The following is a 25,041-nucleotide window of genomic DNA, read 5'->3' on the forward strand; positions in this document are numbered from 1 at the left end:
TTAATCCACTGAAATTAAATGATTTGTAATGTTTGAAATCTATAAACGTTGATGGTCAATATCTGAATTTCCCGATTAATTAGTGTTAATCACAGTTATAGCTTCCAAGATTTATAGTATACCAACTATAAGAAACCAATAATACACACTATATCTTGGTGCGTAAACAACGTTTTGTAGGCATAAGGAAAGTTTCTAGAAATTTCCGCCTGCACAATACACTGGTGCTTTCGTACACGCATACTTTTGATTCTTACAGTCAAGAATCTTATTCAAATCTAGTGAATAGACAGGAATTTCGCAATACACATAGTTACAAACATTTCTAAATATCTGAAACAAATATCGATATTACAAAAGATATGTAACAGTAAATCCTTCACACCTATCTAAGGTCTTGGGGTATAATTTGAATTCTTTACTTCAATGAATGTTCCAGAATTACCCGAAACCTCATCAATCTAGCTTGAGTAATAACATGATAAGGAAATAAGTATTCATTGTACTAATCCAGTTCACGATAGTTGTATGATTTTTCGGAAAATATTATTAACAGAGTAAAAGTTACAATATATTTTGTCGTCATATCGTAAACAGGATTAATGGTACAAGAGGATAACAAAACTTAGTGGGGACAAGACCAGATAAACCTGAATTGCAGTATCTTTATATTGCGTTCTACCCATTATGACGTATAATATGTTACACTTTTATTAAGTTTCTGTTTCGTTTCACATCTACTCATTTTTGAGGTAAGTCGTACGTTTTTTTTTTTTTTTGGTTAATTTGTTACTCAATTCAGTATCTCACAAACATTTTTCCTATCTTAATTAAACATTACAAAATAATTTGTCACTTTTTTTAACTCCCTCAGATTTTTGGCCTGTTTCTATGGGCTACACGTATATTTACAACGTATTTGTCTTTCACCTAATGTTTACTATATTTAACACGTTCTTTTAGTATTCAGAACTGTCACACACACATTCAATGATCTTAAAATCGATATATTTTTTTTGACAAACTGTTACTTGTCTTTACAGCTGTCAGTAGAAATGACTTCCGTTCATGCCATATGGAAACGAAATATCACCTTTAAAAACATTTTATCAGACTATTAAATTGAAAAAAAGGATTTCGTATTTAAATCAACATTCAAAACTATAACATACATTTTTACCTTTAAAATTTGCGTAATTCGTGATCGAAACGTCGTACCTCGAAAATAATATTATCTCATACTGAAAAAGCTCTAACTTGTAAATGTATTCTTATAATCAGTGGTTAAACTCAAACAAAACTACTAAATAAAACATATTTTTCAGGTAGAGAACTTTCGAGGAACGTTCAAACCTCTGCTGTTCACAATTAGTAGTCCTTAAAATTGTTCCTGTTAGTACTAGCTTCAAAATAATTATCTAATTTACATCCAAACTTGTCTTTTATTCAGTCTTTTCTTATTTTATCTTAGTGCATAACAACGTGTGAATTACACGTTTGAACTTCCCCCTCCAAACACAACTAAAATCTTCTTATCCTACATAAATACCTCCAGCAAGAAATCCTGACGACAACGGCCGTTAGTATGACGTCATAGACATGGTATAATGACGTCAATGTTTTCCTCGCAGAAATTAATCGGATATACTTTACGTTCTAAACACACTCAATTATTTATGACAATGCTATCTATAATTTGTCTCTGGCTCATTTACGAAAGACTAAGTAGGTTTTCTTTTCTTCGTAGAGTTTTCTACTACACTTTCTATTCCGGAAAATTATTAAAGCTGATAACTTGTTTGTTTTGTTTGTTTTTTGAATTTCGCGCAAAGCTATGCAAGGGATATCTATGTTAGCCGTCCCTAATTTAGCAGTGTAAGACTAGAGGGAAGGCAGCTAGTCATCACCACCCACCGCCAACTCTTGGGCTACTCTTTTACCAACAAATAGTAGGATTGACCGTCACATTATAACGTCTTTATGGCTGAAAGAGTGAGTATGTTTGGTGTGACGGGAATTCGAATCTTCGACCGTCAGATTACACTAGTAATGAACATATTAGTTTTGTCATGTAGGTAAAACTAAAATTAATAGTTTCTCCGGTAGGACAGCGGTAAGTTTACGGACTTAAACCCTAAAACCCAGGATTACATAGATAGCTTAGTATTGCTTTGCTGTAAAACAAACAAAATCAGTTATTTTATTCATTTAACTTTATTTAGCTATAAATTATTTAATTTCACTAATATATATATATATATATATATATATGAAAATATGCAGTATTTACATTGCTTGAGGGTATATATATTTCAGCTCCACTGTATTAAGATATGTATTTATACATTTGTACAAACATCCTTAGAGTTCAACTTCTACAGTGGACGTGGCCCTGCTGGCTGAGGCCCATGGGATAGTAACCGATATGCTGGCTGATTCTAATCTTCCTCCTCACATTATTAGTGGTCTCCGGGCTTTAGCCTCGCTTCTGTCTCCACCTAACCATGGACCTCATCAACCTAGACACAGACCTGGAAGTGCTAGTGTCGCACTGACAGACTTTAACTCTGGTTCTGATACAGAAGAAATACCTTATACCGGAGAAAAACCTCCTGCAGTACCAAAGGTAGGTTGTTGTTTTTTTTTAATAGCCAGATAAATTGCAGTTTATCAGAGGTATCTTATCTGCCACTGAACGGTATATGATAGAACAAATTTATACTATTATTATTTATAGGAAACAAAAACACATCTTTAATTAGTAGTACATAAAACTCTTATGAATGCAGTTCATAAACAAAATAAAGTAATTCGAGGCTTTTGGTTCAGGACGGTTTTTCATCCAGACTCGAAATCAAACAAATTTAATACGTAAAATTACTCAGTTTACAAACTCAAAAATATGAGCATGTTTGCAACAAAATGGTGGTTTGATAAGAATAATGTGGAATAAGGACTTACAAGAATGTTATGTAACTGATATAGAATTAATCAGATTTAAAGAGATACTAATCAAGAAATGATGTTAATAGAACATTACGAGTTATTTATAATTTTTTGTCCCAAGTAGCATATTTAAAGGTGTAAAGAATACATTGTTCAAACCTTAATTACTTTATTTCATCTACCGAATGTCTTGAAGTAAACATTTAAAGGATTATAACAGAATTTTAAATTTCAGATGCCCAGGTGGTTAGAGAGCCCAGGTTAGACGGATATCCGTCACAACAAACATGCACGCTCGTTAAGCTGTGGGGTCGTTATTATGTGACGGTCAATCCAATTATGCGTTGGTAAAAGAGTAGCTCAAGAATTGGCGGCGGATGGTAATGACTAGTCGCCTTCCTTCTGGTCTTACTCTGCAAAATTAGGAACGTTTAGCGCAGGTAGCCTGTGTGTAGCTTTGCGCGAAAATAAAAAACATACAAACAAATTTAACACGATTTTTTTTTTCAAAACCTACTGCGAGCTTAACGGACAATTTTGTACGAAGCTTAAAATGAAAGTCAAGAAATGAGACTTGGTTAATTTGTTTCATAAACATGCAGAAAAATAAAACAAAAAAGCTTTAGACTATTGCATCTTAGTTGCAAAACATAAGCTTCAGCAGGAAATGACTTTGTTTTTGAATTTCACGCAAAGCTACACGAGGGCTATCTGCGCTAGTCGTCCCCAGTTTAGCAGCGTAAGACTAGATGGAAACCAGGCAGTCAACACCACCCACTGCTAACTCTTGGGCTTTTCTTTTACCAACGACTAGTGGGATTGACCTTCACATTATAATACCTAACGGCTGAAAAGGCGATCATGCTTGGTGTGACAAGGATTCGAACCCACAACCCTCAGATTACTTGTCTAGTGCACTAACCAGAAGGAAATAAGAAGTATGATAAGTTGTACGTAAATGAAACCTGCGCCTGCACAAACCTCTTTGCAGTTTGTGCAAAGGGGTCGAGATATGATGGAAGCCATGAAAAATGCAAGCAAAATTAGTGCGAAAAAAAAGCTGTTTCCTGATCAACTTTTTTCACTTCCTAATTTTTGTTTTTTATTTTATTTTTTATTTCCAGCAGCTAAATTCTACATATTTTAGGCAGATAAAGATTCTGAGTCGTTTTTAAATGAAAAATTAACATAGAATTTGGTAGTTGTAAACTTAAATTAATCAAGGCTGCCATTCCTTTACTGGAACTTGGGCGTCTTTCCAAAAATAATGAACTTGGAAGAATTTAATTACAGTAATTGTTTGTTTGTTTGTGTGAGTTTGCAGACCTTTCGCTGTGCTACTGGAGGGCGCAGTAATAGTGTCCAACGGCCTGGCATGGCCTGGTGATTAGGGCGTAGAATTCGTAATATGCAGGTTACTGGTTTGAATCCTCGTCGCTAATCATGCTCATCCTTTTAGGCGTTATAAATGTGACCAACAATCCCACTAATTGTTAGTAAAAAAAGTAGTCTCAGCTTTGGCGATTTATGCCGTTGACCAGCCTATAAGATACTGAGAATATTCAATCTTTCCTAAAACCCTTAATGTGGACTATTGACAAATAAAAAGAAGTAACCCGGACATGTGAGCAACCTATAATTTGCCAAGCTGTCCTATAATTCGTCATCCGTGTTTTACTGTGGGTATAGTAAACCCCTCCCAACACACACAATAACAGCTAGAAAGATAATAAATATCCAAATAAACTGTATTTTAGACCTTGCCCATATTTCTAAACTTAATCGGAAAATGCATCGCACCTGATTATTGCCCAATGACAGGAAACACATTGCAGCAAGATAAGCACAATTATACTAGTTATGTAACCTTCCAGACTCACCTTTAAAATAAACAAAAAATTTCATTTGCAAATTAGAAAATATGAAGATAAAACTGTATTATTTATCCAATTAGTTTAATAACCAGCAATAAATTACCTCAAACTTGTTTGATGATACTCTAAAATTAATTTTGTCTCTCGTCTTCAAAGTCAAATAAATGGATCAAATAACTAAAGCTACCTTTATGGCATCCCAATTTAAAAGTTACATACTACCTCAAAAATATACATGTAAATTTTTATAAGTACCTTACAACACTCTTTAATTAAGATATTTTTTGTAACCTTAGCATGTGCCCTCCCCGCTAATACATCGGTATGTCTACGGATTTACAACGCTAAAATTAGGGGTTCGATTCCCTTCGTTGGGTGCCGCAGATAGCCCGAAGTGGCTTTGCCATAAGAAAAGTCCACACACCGTTAGCATCTTTTCGTTATCAAACAAAGGATATGAAATAGTTATTTGAATATTTCAAGGACTTAGATCGAAATATTTATACAAATGTACGCTATTTGTTGACATTACCTATTTAGTCATCGTGTTAGCAAAAGTGAAGTTTTAACTGGTTTTGTCAGCTCAATAAAAATATGGACAAAGAACTTTTATTTGTAGACAACGTTCATAACACATTCCAAATAATGTACCACAGTTTCCTCTATTCTGTGGTAATAAACAGTCTCTAAATATAACGAGAATTCTGGGTGTTAGGTTTGTTCATAAATAACTGTATTGCTCGTGAACTTAAGTACACAAACTGAAAAGTTAATTTATGCAAGTATTAAACACAATATCGCGAAAGGTGGTATATCTTACGAATTATAATTGGGCGTTCAGAGCTGCACTTTTGTCGTTAAGTGAAGTCAACTTTATTTTACCATACTGATTCAGTGAATTTATTTTCACCCAGTATTGAAAATAAAGAAATTTTAACCAAAGCTCAGGTCTGAAATTCTAATTAATTGAAAAGAAAGTCCTTCACACAAGCTCTCGTATTTGTGTCGCGATAATACGCAGTTATTATAACGTTGAGTTCAACTTCGAGATATTGTAGTAACGAATTTTAAATTCGAAATTAAAATGGACAATAGTTATGCATATAAAGTACTTTAAAAAGAAAGTAGGTGAAACTAAAACTCAGTAATTTAAGTGTTCTCACCATTTAATATACAAAATATATAAATAATAGGAAAATATAGTTATATGTTTTGTCTGTGTTTTTTATCACCTAATATTGTTTCCCTATTCTTTACAGTTCACAAAATGTTTAATACTTTCATAATTTTTTTTCAATAATTTTGGTGTTTTATATTTTGTTTCTCTTTTGGGAAATATATTTTTGCCTCAATACGAGGTGTGTTCAAAAAATACGCGGACTGTTTGAATTGCGCGGCTCCAGTTGGTTCCAGGGGAATCCACTTGGTGTCGCTAGGTTTGCACATATCAGCTGAAATTTAACGGCTTACGGTGATGTTGCTATGAAGCGTACGGCATGTTTCAAGTGGCATGAACGTTTTAAGGATGATCGACAGTCCATTGAAGATGATGAGCGTCCTGGACGTCCTTCCACGTCAACTGACGACCCACACGTCGACAAAATCAACACCCTGGTGCGGGCAAATCGACGTCTGACTGTCAGGGAGCTTGCTGAAGAGTTTGGGATATCAGTTGGATCTTGTTACGAGATTTTGACCGAATAATTGAAAATGCACCGCGTTGCTGCAAAATCCAGCCCTCAAACCTCGTGAGTTTTTGGCCAAACACTCAATCACTGTTCTTCCCCACCCCACGTACTCACCTGACCTTGCTTCTTGCGATTTTTTCTTGTTCCCCAAACTCAAAGAGCTGGAGGACATTACAAAAGAAGCGTACCAGGACTGTTTCAACAAGTGGAAACACCGTTGGGATAAGTGTGTGCGTTGGGGAGGAGAGTACTTTGAAGGGGTCCCAGACCTGTAACTTCTAAATAAAGTACATTTTGTTTTATGATGTCAGTCCGCGTATTTTTTGAACAGCCCTCGTATATCATAAAATTCATTATGTAACGTTCAGTACCTTCTACTCACTTTCGGCAAGCATTTTTTGTAAACTAGTCTGTGAATTTACAAGTTCAGCTAATTCTATTTTTAACAACCACTTTTGTGTAAAACATTAAGAAAACAATTTCAAGAATGAGGTTAAAAATTAGATTTTTAAAATAAGAAAAGTTATCTTAATTTTTGTCTAGGACTCTAGGTATTTCAAAATTTATAATACATTCTAGTACTAACTACAAAGTTCGTTTAGAAATTTTAAAATTGATGCATATCAAGTAAACACACAGACGACTGTCTACATTAAATGAAACAGGAATATTATTAATGTTACTATTGCTTTAATTACGTGGCTTAGGCACCAAACAAAGTATTTAGAAATAGCAGATTCAAGTAGGCTTTGTAAACTGATGTTTATTAAAGGAAGGTACATAATAATAAAAATGTATATTATATACAACTATTATTAAAGAAGGCTCGTGTTAAGTGACAGATTACTTTTACGGGAGCCTTGTAAACTTAGGATGTAGTGGAGTCCTATAAACTATAGCAATTTTAAGTCCAACTGACGAATATCGTAAGGTACGTCTGAAAGCATGTAATTAGCTATATTCTGCAGTTCTTTAAACCATTTTAAGGTTAGATAAGACACATGTGTTAAGAAATACCTAATGACTCTGGGATTTCATTTCGTTTCAGTTAGTTCATATGTTTTTCTACAGAGATTAAGGAAAACTCTACCACCTAGTTTGCTACGCCGGATGTCAACTAGCACATGGACCACTACAACTTCCGCCACCGGCATGCCTACCCTCGAACCAGAGCCTAACCGTAAACGCAGTACCAGTTTCAGATATCCTGCCGAATCTAATAGCCAGGGATCTGTAGCTTTAGGTGGCTCTATATCGGAGAATTCCTCAGTTTGTGGGAGAACAGACCGATCAATTAGGTGAGTATATGGAAGCTTGAAATCCAACAACCAAATGTCTGCAGCTTTAGGCAGTTCTATTTCGGAGAATTCCTCCGTTTGTAGGAGATCAGACCGACTGATCAGTGAGTATATAAAGGCTGATCGATCTTTGTAATACTTGAAGAGAAACTCAATATATGATGTAGTTCTGAAATACAACTCATTGGGAAATTAAACTCATAGTTTAATGATGCGGTGTAAATATCAATTTCTAACTAAAAGCCCCCCGCTAGTACAGCGGTATGTCTCCGGATTTACAACGCTAAAATCAGGGGTTCGATTCCCCTCGGTGGGCTGAGCAGATAGCCCTATGTGGCTTTGCTATAAGAAAAACACACACTCTAACTAAAAAGTTAATGTTATTGGTTAAGGTTATTCTAGAGTTGGCGTGGACAATGGTGAATTGGTTCCGAGTTTAAGCCCTGTCTCCTCAAAAACATGCTCTGTCACTGTTCAGCTATAGAACGACAGTTTAATTCCACTATTCGATCAGATAAGATTAACTCAAGAATTAGCGGTGAAGCTGTTGGCTAGTTTCCTTTCATCTGTCAGTGCAGAATTAGGAATGGTTATGTGCATATTAGATCTTGTTTATCATTGTGGAAAATTTTGAAAACATTCTGTAACTAAGCATCGCTCAGTGTTAACTTGTGAACGAATTGGATTTTTTTCTTACATTTAAATTTTAAAATAATTAAATTATTAATAAGAAAATTTAAATAATTTCATTAATTTACTTGTTACATTTTTTGATTTATTATTCTACGTTGGAAAACTTGTTATACATTGTACTCGGAGAGTCACCAACCCTACCAAGTTTTGACAGCGTTGGATTTCCCAACAAACACTTTCATTGGTGTCTCAAATCTTACGTTATTTGAATTCTTGTAAACAAACTAGTTATTTGTATAATTCTGTGATGTTTATAAAAGAAATATTTCAAACAACGTGATCAATTTTTAACGCTAACAGTTTTATTTTAATGAAATATTAGTTAAGAACTAACACAATTCCAACAACATTTATTATCACTCACTTGGACTTCTCTACAACAAACGTTTGCAGCTCACCTAAAGTTCAGTTCCTCCTTTCGTCACCGTCACCTTCACATATCATTCAGTTAGAACACGTGTACTGACTTCAGAACATTAGTCTAATGTATAGAGGTGGAATAAGTGAGTATAACGCTCAATTGCAATCTGCGAATTCGAAACCCGTCGCCGAATACATTTGATCTTTCATTTGATATCTGAGGGTGAGCTGTAGTGTTGAATTTTGGTTTTTGAATTTCGTGTAAAGCTACACGAAGGCTATCTGCGCCAGCCATCCTTAATTTATCAAAGTAAGAATAGTCACTAGAGGGAAGGTAGCTGGTCATCACCACCCACTGCCAACTCTTAGGATACTCTTTTACCAACGAATAGTGAGATTGACCGACGCTTTATAACGCCCCTACGGCTGAAAGGGCTAGCACGTTTAATGGGACGAGGATTCGAACCCGCGACCTTTGAATTACGAGTCGAGTGCCTTAACCACCTGGCTATGTCGGACCGCTAGTGATGACAAGCTGCTTTCCTTCTTGTCTATCATGTCAAAACTAGCCCTGTAATGTCTTTGTACAAAAGTGAAAAACACGACATACGATATACTATTTAATTTTTATTCCGACACAATATTCACTCAATGAAAGGTGATCAAACCCTTCATACATCACAGAAGAGTGCTGTCCTCATGCGTTAGTTTTATCCATGAGATGGCGAGCTATCACTATATAGTCTTCACCTTCTTGCAAACAAACAAAAGAAGCACCACGATAAAGCTATTATTAAATTCTTAGTACAGCTATTACATCACAGTAAAGTTAATTATTAAGATTTACAGATAATGAAGAATTTTATCAGACCGAACTTATTCGACGAAGTTTTCTTCTTATGCTTCTTAACCAATAACAAAATAAAATTTAAGAAACTCTTAGACAAATGGCGATGATCAGTTCACAAAGAAAATATCAGTTAAGGCTGTTAAACTTGTTATTTTTTTCCCTGCGATTAAATCACTGAAAATGCATTTCAACATATTTACCTTGATTATTAGCCTATTTTTAACATTGATGGCGAACGTATTTCTCGTGAAGTGCTCAAAAACACTTTTGGTTATAGCTAGCTAAACTGAATTATTAAAAGAAACAATTTTTATATTTTTGAACGAACAGAGTGAAGTGATGTCGAGAAACCCACTTGTTGAGAAATTATAAAGAAACAATTTCTTCGGTCATCGTCAGGTTCACAAAGAAAGAGGTACAACCCTTTCAAACATGTGGTCAGCTTCCGGTCAGTTACCTCTTTCTTTGTGAACCTGACGAGACCGAAGAAGGTGAAGATGTCTGCAAAGATTCGATTTATTTTATAAATGCAAATATAGTGTTTTCTCCCAGCTACTTGTAACTCGAGTGGCAAACATCAGTAGTTTGGTATGATGGCTGTCACACTGATTATACACAAATATTTAATTACAACTTAAAGATCTAAATATATTTTACTGAACTTAATAAAACAAACCTAGTGAAGAAGGAAATTCAAAGTAAATTAAATCTAAAAACTGTCCAAGTACTAAACGGACGAAGTGGGTTGATTGATGTTTTGTTTTTGACGCCAAACAAACAAATCGGTAAAAACTTTAAAATTCTATAAAATATAAAAATTTAGTTAAAAAATGAATGTCCAACAGCCAAATAAATGATTTAATTGAAATTAAAAAGTCCAATAGCCCTTAAAAATTTTAAAAATACAATTAAGTTATATAGTGTCGTCATCGCCAATGAAACTGTCCAACGTCAGGGGTAAAATGTGACGTTGGACACTGCAGTAAGCCGTGGACTATTGTGACTGGAGTGTCACAAAGGCCACGCGTTGGTATATCTATTCCACATAAAAGAATTGGTTTGGTTTGTTTTGAATTTTGCGCAAAGATACACGAGGGCTATCTGCGCTAGCCGTTCCAAATTTAGTAGTGTAAGACTAGAGGGAAGGCAGCTAGTCATCACCACCCACCGCCAACTCTTGGGCTACTCTTTTACCAACGAATAACGGGATTGACCTTCATATTATAATGCCCCCATGGCTGGAAAGGTGAGCATGTTTGGTGTGACAGGAATTCGAACTCGCGACCCTCGGACTACGAGTCGAGTGTCTTAACCACCTGGCCATGCCGGGTCTCACGTAAAAGAAAACGACGAGTTAAAATCTGTTATCAATTCCTCCTTCTGATACTTACGGAAGCAAGACGGCTAACGAGCCACAGAAGGTATATTCTACAAAATCCTGTTACCACGTTTCTCACACGAAGTCGATTGTAAATTGGCATGAAGTCGATTGTCAATTGGCGCGAAGTCGAGCTCTTAATACATAACCATGGTCCACAGATAGGACGGGCACGGCTGCGACAGTACCAGAGCAGACGGATTTAGCCGCGATGATAGAGAGCTCGTTCCCGGAATATCGATGTGGTCAAGTATCCATAAAAATTATTCTATAACGAAAGACCACTTCACGAATTTTATTATTATTTGTACAAATGAAACTTACGCCGTAAAATGGAAAAGTTATAGTTTTTCAAAGGCTGAACAACAAGCACCTTTCATTATTAGCCGCGGCATACTGGCTCATAAAATAGCTAATTTTTTGTTCTTTTTTCAAGCACAGAATTTTGGCTTACAGCTCCTTCTTGTGGTAGATTTGAGATATAATTAGTCTCATTACATTACATTTACATTAAGCCTCTCGATTCCATGAAGGAACATAGGGCCGCAATCGTTTACGGATTCATTAACAGGCTGGTTTTTTAAGTGAGTAAATTGTTAGCCTACTGCACAACCCCCAACCAGGAGGAAAAACCTGAGCCGTCCCTAATTTTGCAGTGTAAGACTAGAGGGAAGGCAGCTAGTCATCACCACCCACCGCCAACTCTTGGGCTATAATTAGTTTCAGATACTGAGTATTTCCTCTTTTTCATTTATTTCTACTGGATTTTTTCTTAGAAGATTAAATGATTTTATTCACGTTTGTACAAAATGTACTTAAAAACAATGAAAGTTAAACTTTGTTGTAACTAACTGAAACTGTAAAGTAAACGTTGATAATTTCGTTAAATGCGAGAAATATTTAGACCACATGGCTGGGTTTAGAATTTGTTGTTGGTAACGCTGTGTCAGCATACCGCTGAACAAGTTTATAATATATGATACAAAGTATCCTAAAATATACATTAAGTTACTTTCTTATTGCTAGATTGATAATTCTCTGGTGATCTTGGATTATTGTGGTTCATCAGCTTGGTTTGAATTTCTCGCAGAGCTACACGGGGGCTACTTGCACTAATCGCCCCTAAATTAGCAGTGCTAGATTAGAAGGAGTAACTATTGGGCTACCGTTATACCAACAAATAGGGAGTCTAACCTACGACCCTCAGATTGCGAGTCGAGATTCTGTTGTTGAAATAAATTTATTATTAACTTATTAGCTACAGAACGTTCGGAAATTTACTTGAACGCGAACCTATACAGTAAGCTTTCTATGCTTTGTCCATCCTGGATAATTGAGCCCCGGATTTTGGCGTTGTAAGTTGTTAATATAACGCTAGCTAACGGGCTGAATATAATATGTTAAAGATTGTTCAAGTATATCTAATTTATTGATAGAGTGTTTTCTCTGTTTGTTGATTTAGTATGAATCAATACAGTCTCCCCTCCTTCACCTGTACTTGTTTGATTTCACCTTTTCATCCCGATTAAGTAGTGATTAAGTGACCTTTGAATTTTACCAAAAACAGTTAAAGTTGTACGTACTCACAGTTGTTTAGAATTACTAAATTGGAGAGGCAACTGGGTATTATCCAAATTTTCGCTGAAAAATAATCAGGTCAACGAAAAGCTCTATAGATCACACAACTCAATCAATTGGTATAACAAGTTCAGGAGGCTAATGATAAAGTAGTAAATACCAATTTAATGAAAGCGGTATGCTAGTCAACTAGTAGTTTTGGTTTCACTATATTGAAACGCGGTTTAAGAACCTTTGTCTGGGTGTACATAATATACTCTGTTTAATTACTTGTAACAGCGAGACCTACACTTCTTTAAGAGTCCGATAAGAACGAGTGGACTTTTAAAGTGCACATGAAAAGTTTAAACAATCCAAATCTAGTGAAAGTTGTGAATGATTCTGATACATGAATAAAACAAGACTAACCCAATTTGTCCCTCTGTATTGTCACTTTGGATTGTTTAACATAGCGAAATGTTGCACTGTAGGTTACAGACAAGTGTTTTGTTACGTTTTCCAGAAATGCATAGCAAGAGGAAAGAATCGAATACCCCGATCATTGGAATTTAAAATATTTTCTATTTTATTATTTTTCTCCAATGTATTAACTTACCAGCCTCCCGCTAGTACATCGATAAGTCTTCGGATTTAAAATTCCAAAATCAGCGGTTCGATTCCCCTCGGTGGGCTCAGCAGATAGCCCGATGTGGCTATGCTATAAGAAAACACACACACACGCGTATTAACTTACCAGTAAATACGATACAAAATATAACAACAAGTAACCATGATGCTTTGTAAAATAATATACAATAAAATTTAAATCCACGCTATTGGAACAATACCAAATTTATATGGATACTAGTTTCAACATTTCATGTTTTCTTTAATCCCACGTTATACTGAAGAGAACATGAAACAAGTATCCATATAAATCTGTTCATTCAGTGTGAATTTAAACTACTGTATACTTTTCAAACCACTTACAGCGAAGGAAAATGTAGGTAGCACAACAGAAAGTGTGTATATGTATCATGGAAATATAAGAAGTCACAATGCTGGGATGGAACTTGTATTTATAATAGAAGCTTACAGTATAAAGGTAATGTTTGAATCTTTGGCATGTGTAAGAGTTTGTTTATTAAAATTTTGTTATAGCTTAATATTTTTGGAGTAAGAAGTGTTTTTTTTTCTTCCCAAATTTTATTTCGTATAGTCCTAGCCAGCCTACAGCGGAAATGTGTTTTCCCAGCAAGACTCGTTCCTACTCCACCACATCAGTTCCAGCCTGTACTGCAGAATGTCTGGAAAAACAGGCCAAGAGAGAACGAAAGACTGTGTGCAGTCTGTATCCTATATCACCAGCAGATATTGCTGCTTTTCACGATACACACGACAAAGATAGTATTGCTAAAAATACAACCATTAGTAACTCTCATGATGACCAAGACGTCGATGACGAGAACACAGAAAACAAATTACGAGACGAAGAGGCAAACAGGCCTCTACCGCCTTTGCCGTATATTCGCAGAGTAAATATTACGTCTGATTACGAGAGTAGTAACGATTCTCCTAGTAGCAGTGACAATAATGATGCTGGAAATGTCCTAGAGGATTCCGTAGGAGTCATAGGATCAACGCAATCACGGATTCGCGTGCCTAGATCATTAGGTGCTCAAATAACTCCCGGCGAGATTTCTCGATGTAGCTTATGTGGCGCTCGAATTCGAATTGGCGGAACAAAGGATATTATTCGATCACCAGGATTGGTTGTTATCCGTGATGATGTAACACCTGTACCATCAGAGAGCGGGAAAAAGGTGAGGGATTGTGTCTAGTTCTAGCAATTTATTAAAAGCGGAAAAGAAAAATTTTCTTTGGAAATTAGTTTGTTTTCAGAATTGCCATTAAATTTCTAAGTGTTAACTGCTGCAAATTTGTTAATTTTCAATTCATATATTTTTTTTATTAATAAGAACTTGAATACAGTGAAATTAATAAAGTCAGTAAGAAATAACTAACCTAAATTAAGTTCATTTAATAAAAACATCTAGACAAAACAATGTTTTCCTATTAAAGAGAATAAAATTCTTATATTGTGTTTTCACAGGAATATTTATCACGCGATTATTATAGAATTATTCCAAGTACTTATAACAGTTAGTTACTACAAAATCTTCACAAATTGGTATCTTGCCAACATCACAACATTCTTTGAGCCCAAGAACGCCATTTTATTTTATTTGTTCTTGGGGGGGAGTCTCACAAAAAAATTAACATAAAGTAAATTAACTCTATTATGGATTAAAAGGCCTATTTGATACACAGAAGGCCTCAATATATCGATGAAGCCCCTCCATTACCTCCAGTTGCTTCCATACGTACTCTAATAAGGAGATCAAAACCCGCAAGGAATAAAAACCTTCGAAGCACTCTACCCTGGCGCCTGGTGACGTGTGCTAAAATTTGATTCTACTAGCTTTTTAGTAGATGTAGAAATACAGTTTGAAAAATAGCAACCATGGATCCCAAGAGAGGCGGGAGGGGACAAGAACAAATTTCGACGTCAGATTCGAATATAGCGACCTTACAAGTGTACTCTTAGTGCCCCGTCATACGTGGGTGACCTTACTGGCGTGTTTTAGATCCCCTTGAAAGGGAGCTACGCCATATAGATAAAGACACCTCTTCGCTTGCCAAATTTGACGTTTCTGGCGAAACTGTTGAAAACGTTCGTAGACAAAACAAACACCCAAACATAACTAAATTAATAAATGATAACGTGGTTATGGTAAGGAAACAGTTTGAGTTACAGAAATGCTGTTAATCTTCAATAACTATACACAATATTTAATTAATTAATGGTATAAAACTGAATATTTAGCCATATTACTGTTATTCGTAACTTTATTACAAAGTGAGTTTGACGGTAGTACGAAGTTGTTACTTTATGTAATTTAATATTTTAATAAGGCCTAATCAGATGAAACAAACAAACACTCTCAGTATTATTTCCTTATTAGATTAGAGTCAGTATGAAACCGTTCACTCTTTTGGTACGATGTACTACGTTTACTAAATTTACTGCGAATCGGTGTGAAGACAGGATATTTGTCACATGAAATAACGTTGGCTTTCTTTATTCAAGTTATTTATTACACATACGAGAAATTAAAAGCTTATTTCTTGGCCACGGTATACGCCATTTGTATATGCACACGAATTATATACGTACATTCATCTTAAATATCAAAGTAATTGAAATTTACTTTTGAACGTTTATCATTTTAACACAATGGACTAAGCCTAGTTTCGTTTATCCTTATTCGTATGAAATGGTTGGAATTCAGAATTTGCCAGTTGAGAAGCTTAAAGAACACTTAAAGATTTTTATTTATAAAACGTTATTGCAACACTAAAAACAACCGTATGCATCAAAAACCTTATAAAATGTAATAACTTACTCTTGTAAGTGTTAGGTTTCAATTTTTGCTACCAATTCAGCGATAAAACAGTTTTCGTTTTCAATTTATGAGAAATTACGTTACCAAAAATAATTAAACAGCTATTATTGTTATTAACATTACGTTGGAGATCATTTTGTCACAAAATTTCTGTAACAATACAATACAACTATTGTGTACTTGATAAAACTTGGCAAAACCTAGGGATTAGCGGGTCGGGTTGCGGATCGAAAGATCCGATGTTTCAATGTGATGTCGCTAAACACGTTTCAAAATTATTATAAAACTTGGTCCCTCTATTCTATTTAAAGTCACTTCTTATTACCAGTAATTCATAAGAATCTATGAAGTGACCGTTTAGAACACAAAGGTCTATTAGGTTTGTTTGTTTGTTTTGGAATTTCGCACAAAGCTACTCGAGGGCTATCTGTGCTAGCCGTCCCTATTTTAGCAGTGTAAGACTAGAGGGAAGGCAGCTAGTCATCACCACCCACCGCCAAATCTTGGGCTAATCTTTTACCAACGAATAGTGGGATTGATCGTCACATTATAACGCCCCCACGGCTGGGAGGGCGAGCATGTTTGGCGCGACGCGGATGCGAACCCGTGACCCTCAGATTACGAGTCGCACGCCTTAATGCGCTTGGCCATGCCGGGCCAGGTTTATTAGGTTGAAAGTTAAAATTTCAAGTGATTGATGAGATATTTTATTTGAATGAACAGTTTTAGTTTTGCTCAAGAACTAACTGATTAATTGTTGTTGTTGTTTTGTATTAAGCACAAACATACCTAATGGGCTATCTGTGTTCTGCCCACCACGGGTATCGAAACCCGGTTTTTAGCGTTGTAAGTCTGCAGACATACCGCTGAGCCACTAGGGGGCTACTAATTAATTAATGAAGAATTTTTCCATTTAATTCTTAATTTAAGCAACTACGCTTAAGAGAAAATATCGCCTTTATTTATTAATAAACATTCACACTTCTAAAAAATGTTGAATAATTTAGTAATTATATTCGGCAAACTTCAACTATTTCAGAAATGGTTGTTTGTTTTTTTAATTTCGCGCAAATCCACACTAGAGTTTTCTGCGCTAGCCGTCCGTAATTAACAATGCAAGACTAGGGGGAACTCATCACCACCCATCGCCAACTCTGGGGCTATTCTTTTACCAACAAATAGGGGGAATTGACTGTAGGTATATAACGACCCCACATCTGAAAGGGCGAGCATGTTTGGTGTGACGGGGAACCTGTGACACACAGATTGCGAGTCGGGAGCCCAAACCACCTGGTTATGCGGTCTCAAGTATTTCAGAAATGAATGTGCACGTATTCCTTGAGACTCTTGCATAATTGGAGTAAATAAAAACGAGTTATTCTATATTATTCTCTTTTTCAACGGCAAAAACTTAATTTCAGCAAAAATAACGTTAGGCCTAGTTTATTCACGAATTCATTATCTAGCATTACATTTTTAAAATTTATTTTGGAAAATTAATACTCGTTTGTAAGACTAAACAAGTACAGATCAAAGAGCCAAACTAGTTATCTCTACAATAATCAACTAGATTATATACATGTTAGTGTTTTAGTTGTCTTTCACTAACCACACATAAAAACAACAAAAAACAACAACATCTAAATTTTCAACCGATACAATAGAGATCACAGAAAAAGCAACTATTTAACGACATTCGTCGCTTAATCTCGGACTACTTTCGTTAGGGGATTTGGTCGTTATTCTCAATATTTTGCCTACTATGACTAAGATCTACGTTATACATCTTTCTCTAAATAACCTTTGTGCCCCAAGTAAACACGATTTTACAGCATATTAAATTAGCTTCTTGAAGTATTGTATTTCCTTCCATTGTTCAAGAGCTTTCAGCTACATGAAAAAAAAATCTGAAATGATACAGGATTAATTTATACGATTACTCTCACTGGGAATCTAAGCCTCGTTCCAAATTTCAAAATGTCAATATTTCTATAAGAAAACGTGTCTTAAGATAATGATAATCTTGTGCCTCTGAAGACGTTTAGTTTGGTGTCTCATCTCTTCCAGTACCAAGCAAGATTTTTTGTCTTTTTTTTTTTTTAGTTTTTGTTTTAAATAGTCGCACAAAGCAACACAGGGACCGTCTCCGCCTACACTATTTTTTTTTAACTGATAGCAATAACACAGCTGGTCAAAAGCACCCACAATCAACTCTTACACTAATCTTTTGTTATGATCCTATAGTGCTTTGATCGTCACTCACTACGCACTCTGGACAATCAAGAACTAAAAGCGATTTTGGGGCAACGAGACATAATCCATGAACTCTCAGACCCATAGGCCAGCACAATAATCATTAAGCCCCTCCCCACTTGGCAAATTCAGCACACATATAGTTATTTATTTATTTTTACAGTCAAATGAAATGTTTGATATTAATATTATTTTAAATCCATTACCAATGAAATTTTAAACAAATTTTTAAGTAGCACAAAATAATACGTCTTGTAATTTATATTTAATTTGGTAAAGTAACTCAACTCATTATCTGCCATTTGACCTACATTAAAAACATTCGTCTCTACACACAACTTTCTCAATACATTTTTTCTATAGATTCGAAAAAGGTAGTTGGAATTCAGTCTAAAACTCGTAGCTTGATTCTTAATTAATTTATATAAGAACGACAAATGACCACAACTAATGCTGTTGTATGTTTCGACAGTTTTAATCGCGTTCTATCGAAGTTGTTGGAACTAAAAATATCTGCTATACAAAAAAAATATATATTTAAGTAGTTGGCTATGACTTTAAGTCGTGAACGCATTCCGTTCATATTCTATAAATACCACGGGTCATAGTTTAAGCTACGTCACTCTTTACATCACTGATGTATCTGTAGTCACAACAACAAGGTAATTTCAACGGTGAAAGCAAGATAATCGGACTGAAACAAATGTTCAAATGTTCTTTTCTTCTCGAAGCTTGGGGATATTATATATTAAGCATATGAAGGCATGTCGTTACCATGACAACATAGGTTGTTTAACAGTTGAAATGCATGTGGAAAAGCAAGATATTGTACAAATACTATACACCAAAATGTGCTTACATCACAAATTTTCGATCTTGTCCGTTGTTATATTTGAAGAGCTAAAAACCGTACAGCTAAGCAAAATTAACTGAAATTTAGTGTATTGAATGATCGAGTAATTCTTCTGAGACAATACAAGAAGATACTTAGTGCTTAATAAGACAACCCGACACAACCTTCATGAAACATTAAATTAACAACAATACACAGTCGTATAGTATAGGTGGAGAATGTGACAGATGTGTTATTCCTGTTTTAAGTGCCAAGTAACAATTACTGCTGCTTTTTAAGCAGAAATGAGAAAAATATATATTAAATATAAACTAAGGCTTTCTTTATATTTTTTTATTATTTAGCCAAGGATGTGTACATGGAGTTACGTTATATACTAGCTTGATACTTTACATGGAAATATACCGAATACTGAGTTGGGGCACCTCTTCTTAAAATCATATCCATGATGGAGCACAGCATATAACCCAAAAGGTACTCGAAAATGTCCCCAAGGGTTTTCCCACTTTTTTAGTCGTTAATTTTGTTACACATTTTGTGGAGCGAAGTAAGCAGGTAATAGTAATGATGAACGAGTCTTTCAAGTTCATCATACTTGCTCAGCTGAATCCGACCAGACTGGTGGACATAGTAGATGTCCGAGGTCTCTTTTATGTTATTCGAATCATGCACGCACAATTTAGGCGCAGCTTATGGAAGCATTGTCGCATTATAAATGGCCGTCCAGTTTATACCACCATGTATCGTGACAATTTGGCATTAATTGATAATATTCAGGTAACCAGATACGTCAAACTGATGTTCTTATGAATGTATGAAAATTAATGTGTTGCATTTAGCAAATATAAAGGCGGCAGATTTACTCTTATTTCATTTTATCCGATGATAACGTTAAGTAAGTTTTATTCTTGTTGTATACATTCATAAAAATTGACATCGATTTCCTAAACTACGCAGTCTGAACAGCAGAGAGCGCAGGAGTGATGCTCACTCAACCAAGAATGGATATTAAAAAATTGCTGTAAACGTACCTCTAAATCTCTGAAAGACAAACTCTTTGCTTTAGAATAAGGTTACACAAAGGACTGTGTTCACTCTGTCTACTGCGAGGAATCGAACTTCATATTTCAACATTATAAGTTCATATATTTACTATTGGCCCATTGTAGGATTTTTGGTTCGGAATATGTTAACCACATTACCTAACATTTTATTTAATTACATATTACAGTCCTAAATAACTTTTATAGTTATATACCTTTCTGGGCCAAACGCGAACCATTGATTAGCATGCCAACTTATGATCCCAATGGTTTGTTGTTTGCGTCCACTACAGTTACCTTTGGGTGCGTTATAAGGGTGACGATCGAATTTAACTGTATGATTAGAGCACAAATGCTTTCCATTTGGCTTGTCACTTCAAGTTTAAGGACGACTTTGAATAACTTTGCGCAACATCCCATAGAAACGACCTAATATACTTGAGTTTTCAAGTAAAAGTAACATGTCATAGCTACCTTCTACCCACCACAAGTCGCTTCCCAAAAAGTCCCTCACTTACCATCAGAATTTGACCCGGCATGGTCAGGTAGTTAAGGCACTTGACTTGTAATTCGGGGGTCGCGGGTTCGAATCCCAGTCACACCAAACATGCTCGCACTTTCAGTTCTAGGGGCATTATAATGTGACGGTCAGTCCCACTATTCGTTGATAAAAGGGCAGCCCAAGAAATGGCGGTGGGTGATGATGACCAGCTGCCTTCCCTCTAGTCTTACACTGCTAAATTAGGGACGGCTAACGCAGTTAGCCCTCGTGCATCTTTGCACGAAATTTTAAACAAGCCATCAGAATTTATCAGTTGAGTTAATCTGTTATAGTCAAGATGCCGAAACACTTTCACATGTAGCATACCTCGTTGAAAGGTAATCTTCAGTTCGATACATTTAATTATCAGACTACTCGTAACAACACAACAGAAAATGTTAACTTTGAACTAAGTTTGTTTTAACTTCGATTGTTCCTAAATCCCTCTGTTGCTGTGTAGAAATATAGATAGAATATAATCACTATTTAAACTAACAAATATTCTGGTAAACTGTCAACTCTTGTACTAGCAAACAAGAAATACTATCAAGCTCTTATAATAATTAGGTTAAGAACTTGTACAAATAAAAATTAAATTTATTTATAATCTGTTTTCAGCTAAATATATCGTATATTAAGTTCATGCTGAAAATGTACAACGGATTAAATTTGAAATGAGTTCGAAAACACGAAATGTTTGAGCGTTATTCTTATTATTTATTGTACATTGGCTGCATCAGTGTTTTACATTGGTATATGCTCAAAATAAGTATAGAGTTTTCAGTTATTCATTATTAACACTATTACACATTTCCGAAAGAGAAAAAAAAACTGTTAAATTAATTTTACTTTTTCACGTGTCAAAGTTTTTGAGGCTTTGAATATCAAATGTAAAAGAAAGGATAAAGAAAGATATCGTTCAGAAGTGAAAACTGGTTTGTATTAAACGTTTCTTTCTAGACTGGTATTTGAATATCTGTACTGCGCCACAAAAGAAAAATTTCGAATATTAGGCGAAACAAATCGTTTCTCAAACATGATTTGTTTACAATTGCAGTAATTACTTTGGGTGTTCCCCATTTACAGTGTGTAAAATCTTCCGTTGTTAATGGTTTATCATATTCTGTTGGAGAATTTATACATCATTAAGGACTAACGTCAGTAATCGAATCCTCCGCAGAAAGTCTAAGTACGAAATAACTTAATTATTTATGACAGTTACCATCAATTTCAGTATACAATGTTGAATGGTGATATAAACAACCTGTCTAGCGAGCTTGTTCCTTACGCGTTTCGTTACACTTGTGGGTAGCTTCACCAAGTCTTAAATGCCTCAAGACGTTTTATTTTTAAGATCGAGTTCACTATAGGCTAGTTGTTCATATCAACAGTTCAACCTGCTATGTATATTTGCGCTGAGTATCACTATATAAAAATCGATATATCTTTAATAAAATGCGAAGAGGGTGAAAGATGAAGTTAACAATTCTTAGATTAAAAAGAAATAATTATTCCTCCGTTGTGAATTATTCTGAATGTTTCAAACCAAGAAGTGTATCAAACATTTACAAATAATTTGTGAAAACTTGTTGTTGTCGTTTTGTTTCACTGAAATTGTCCTAACATTTACCCAAATTACCAGCCGATACAATTAACATTTCTAAGGCATCAATTTTTTCTTCAGTTCTACTTTTGTCTGACGAATGTATAATAATTCAAGTAGAATTATTTTTAAAGATCCAAATCAGCCAAACCAAAGAAGCTAGAAGCATATCAATTGACAACGTTCAGACAGCAACTATTAAGCAGTGAAATGTCACAAACGGGAATATCAAGCCAAAATTAGCTACATATCTTCAGAGTTTAACATACTTGAGACTGTGCCAAATATTCTAGATAATTAAACGGCCGCGTAATAAATGACATTTTGTGGATTTTAAGAGCTAGAAAGTCAGGTACGGATCCGTACAATACCATAATATACTTCGCCCTCTAAGCGGTGAATGCATTATACGAGTGACAGACAATCCTCGAGGCTGGCTATTTTCAAAATTAGAGGCTGCAGTATGTGTAGCTTTGCCATAAATACAAGTCACAGACTTTATTTTCGTGTCACAAATACAATTAGTTCAAACGTCTCTTAATTATTAGTTTAAAAGCGATCTCCTAAAATAACGACTGTACTTTTACGATTTCATCTCAGTTAACCGCTAATAAATGAGCCAGAATAAATCACTAGTTTTTATTTTAAAACACGTTTAAAAAGTTACTGGAGGTACAAGGTAGGAATCATGTTTTTGGTATTACACTTGGTATTTCTTGACTTGTACATTACCGACTAAGGCAGTTTTCATACTTGCAAAAAGACTGGGATATATCAATTGGGATGTATCAATGTCGGATTCAGTGTAGATATTTCAACTGTTAGTGTTTCTTAACGTGGTTGATTTCTCTCTCTGGTAAGTAGTCAATTTTCAGCAACAAGTCTATTGCGTTTAAACAGAAAACATTGGTATGCAGTAATTATCTACACGATTTCCTCATTATTAGTTTGGTCAGAGCACATTATTTAAGGCTGGTATTTAAAAAAAAAACATATCAGTACATGACCCAAGGCTCGGCATGGCCAGGTGGGTTAAGGCGTTCGACTTGTAATTCGAGGGTTGCGGGTTCGAATCCCCGTCGCACCAAACATGCTCGCCCTTTCAGCCGTGGAGCGTTATAATGTGACAGTTAATCCCAATATTCGCTGGTAAAAGAGTAACCCAAGAGTTGGCGGCGGGTGGTGATGACTAGCTGCCTTCCCTCTAGTCTTACACTGCTAAATTAGGGACAGCTAACGCAAATAGCCCTCATGTAGCTTTGCGCGAAATTCAAAAACAAACAAACCAACATAACCTAAAGTTTTTATACATTTTAATAATCCACAGTAAGAGCCGAAATATTCAAGTAAACTAAAAAGCCAAAGTTTAACAAGTTTATCAACTGAAGACTCAAACGCTATACAAAGAATTTTAGCAGATGAAAGCTTAAATTTAATTTGTAGCCGATCGAAAGTTTACTTATGTTGTATAACCACAAGGAAAACAACGAAAAGTAATTATTTTCCGTCATAGCATAATGGAAAAATAAAAAGTGACTTGTACGGTACGCCAAAAAGAATAAAAAACACTAAACACTTTGAGGCAGATGGTAGACGATAGACGTGAGGGTGAAATAGTTATTCGGTCTGACAACAAAGTCGAAAGTGTAATTATCACTGGCTGCCTTCCCTTAACTTTTAGTTCAAATTTATGTGCAAAAGAGATTTATTCTCAAGTTCCGTTTGAAAATATAACATTCTACTCCAGTATTAAAGTCCCCCTCCCACGTCTCTGGAGTTTATCACATATGAATCATGAAGTGCCTCCGTCAGATATGAATTAACCGAAACAAAAATGAGACAATCTACTAACATGTGTTTTAACTAATATTCTACCATCCTATTAATTTGTATTCAAAGTATATTGAGTTTTAAAATTTATTCTCCCTTTGAACTTTTTTACCGAATTACAACTGTTTTCACATTTATTCTTTCTTCCATTTGTTTCAGTCTCCAGTTCTTCTAGAGACTGAGACACTACCAGGAATCCTGGTCGACAGTGTGAAGTACGACCTCGATATCCTACAGTCTGACCAGCTTCTTAATCGAATAAATGAGTGGGATTATCCAATTTTTGAACTTCAACAAAAAGCAGGAAAGTGTATACTCAGTCAGGTAAGTTATCTATCATTAACGTTTTCCTATGGGTCAGAACTAAGTTTAAGGATCAAAACGCTGAAATCCGAAATTCGAGTTTCCACAAAATGAAGACACACCGTTGTGTGGCTTTGTACTAAAAAACAAAAACGTCCTTCCTTAACACAGTAAATTCGACATAAAGTTGTCTGGAATTATTCTAAATTACTTAAAACAGTTTAATGTGATTCATTCAAGTCAACATCCTTTCAACAACAGGAATATTCGAAACTCTAACGACATCACAAGGACTTCAGCACAAACAAGAAATCAATAAAACACAATTTGATTTATATCCAAGTAGAATATTTTCGATAAATATTTTAGAATTTCACTTTTCTGTACTCGGTACTCTATGAAAGAATAAGAATGATCTGCAGTTGTGTATACACTGACATTTAGGAGTAAGATCTTCGTTGTTTATATTCGAGAAGTACACTAAACGCCAGCCGATATTCCCAA

The 25,041-nt window shown here is 35.1% G+C and overlaps 1 protein-coding gene across 3 annotated transcripts in view; it reads left to right on the plus strand.

The window, feature by feature from the left end:
- Window positions 1–25,041, plus strand: part of LOC143246260 (cGMP-inhibited 3',5'-cyclic phosphodiesterase 3A-like) — a 265,537-nt gene that overhangs the window by 209,527 nt on the left and 30,969 nt on the right. For all 3 annotated transcript variants that reach the window (XM_076492689.1, XM_076492707.1, XM_076492699.1), the window contains exons 2-5: window positions 2,366–2,626; window positions 7,580–7,806; window positions 13,864–14,467; window positions 24,394–24,558. In XM_076492689.1, coding sequence (XP_076348804.1) covers window positions 2,366–2,626; window positions 7,580–7,806; window positions 13,864–14,467; window positions 24,394–24,558 — 1,257 coding nt within the window. The remainder of the gene's footprint in view (window positions 1–2,365; window positions 2,627–7,579; window positions 7,807–13,863; window positions 14,468–24,393; window positions 24,559–25,041) is intronic.

This window comes from Tachypleus tridentatus, chromosome 1, assembly GCF_004210375.1.
Source record: "Tachypleus tridentatus isolate NWPU-2018 chromosome 1, ASM421037v1, whole genome shotgun sequence".
Classification (NCBI taxonomy): Eukaryota; Metazoa; Arthropoda; class Merostomata; order Xiphosura; family Limulidae; genus Tachypleus; species Tachypleus tridentatus.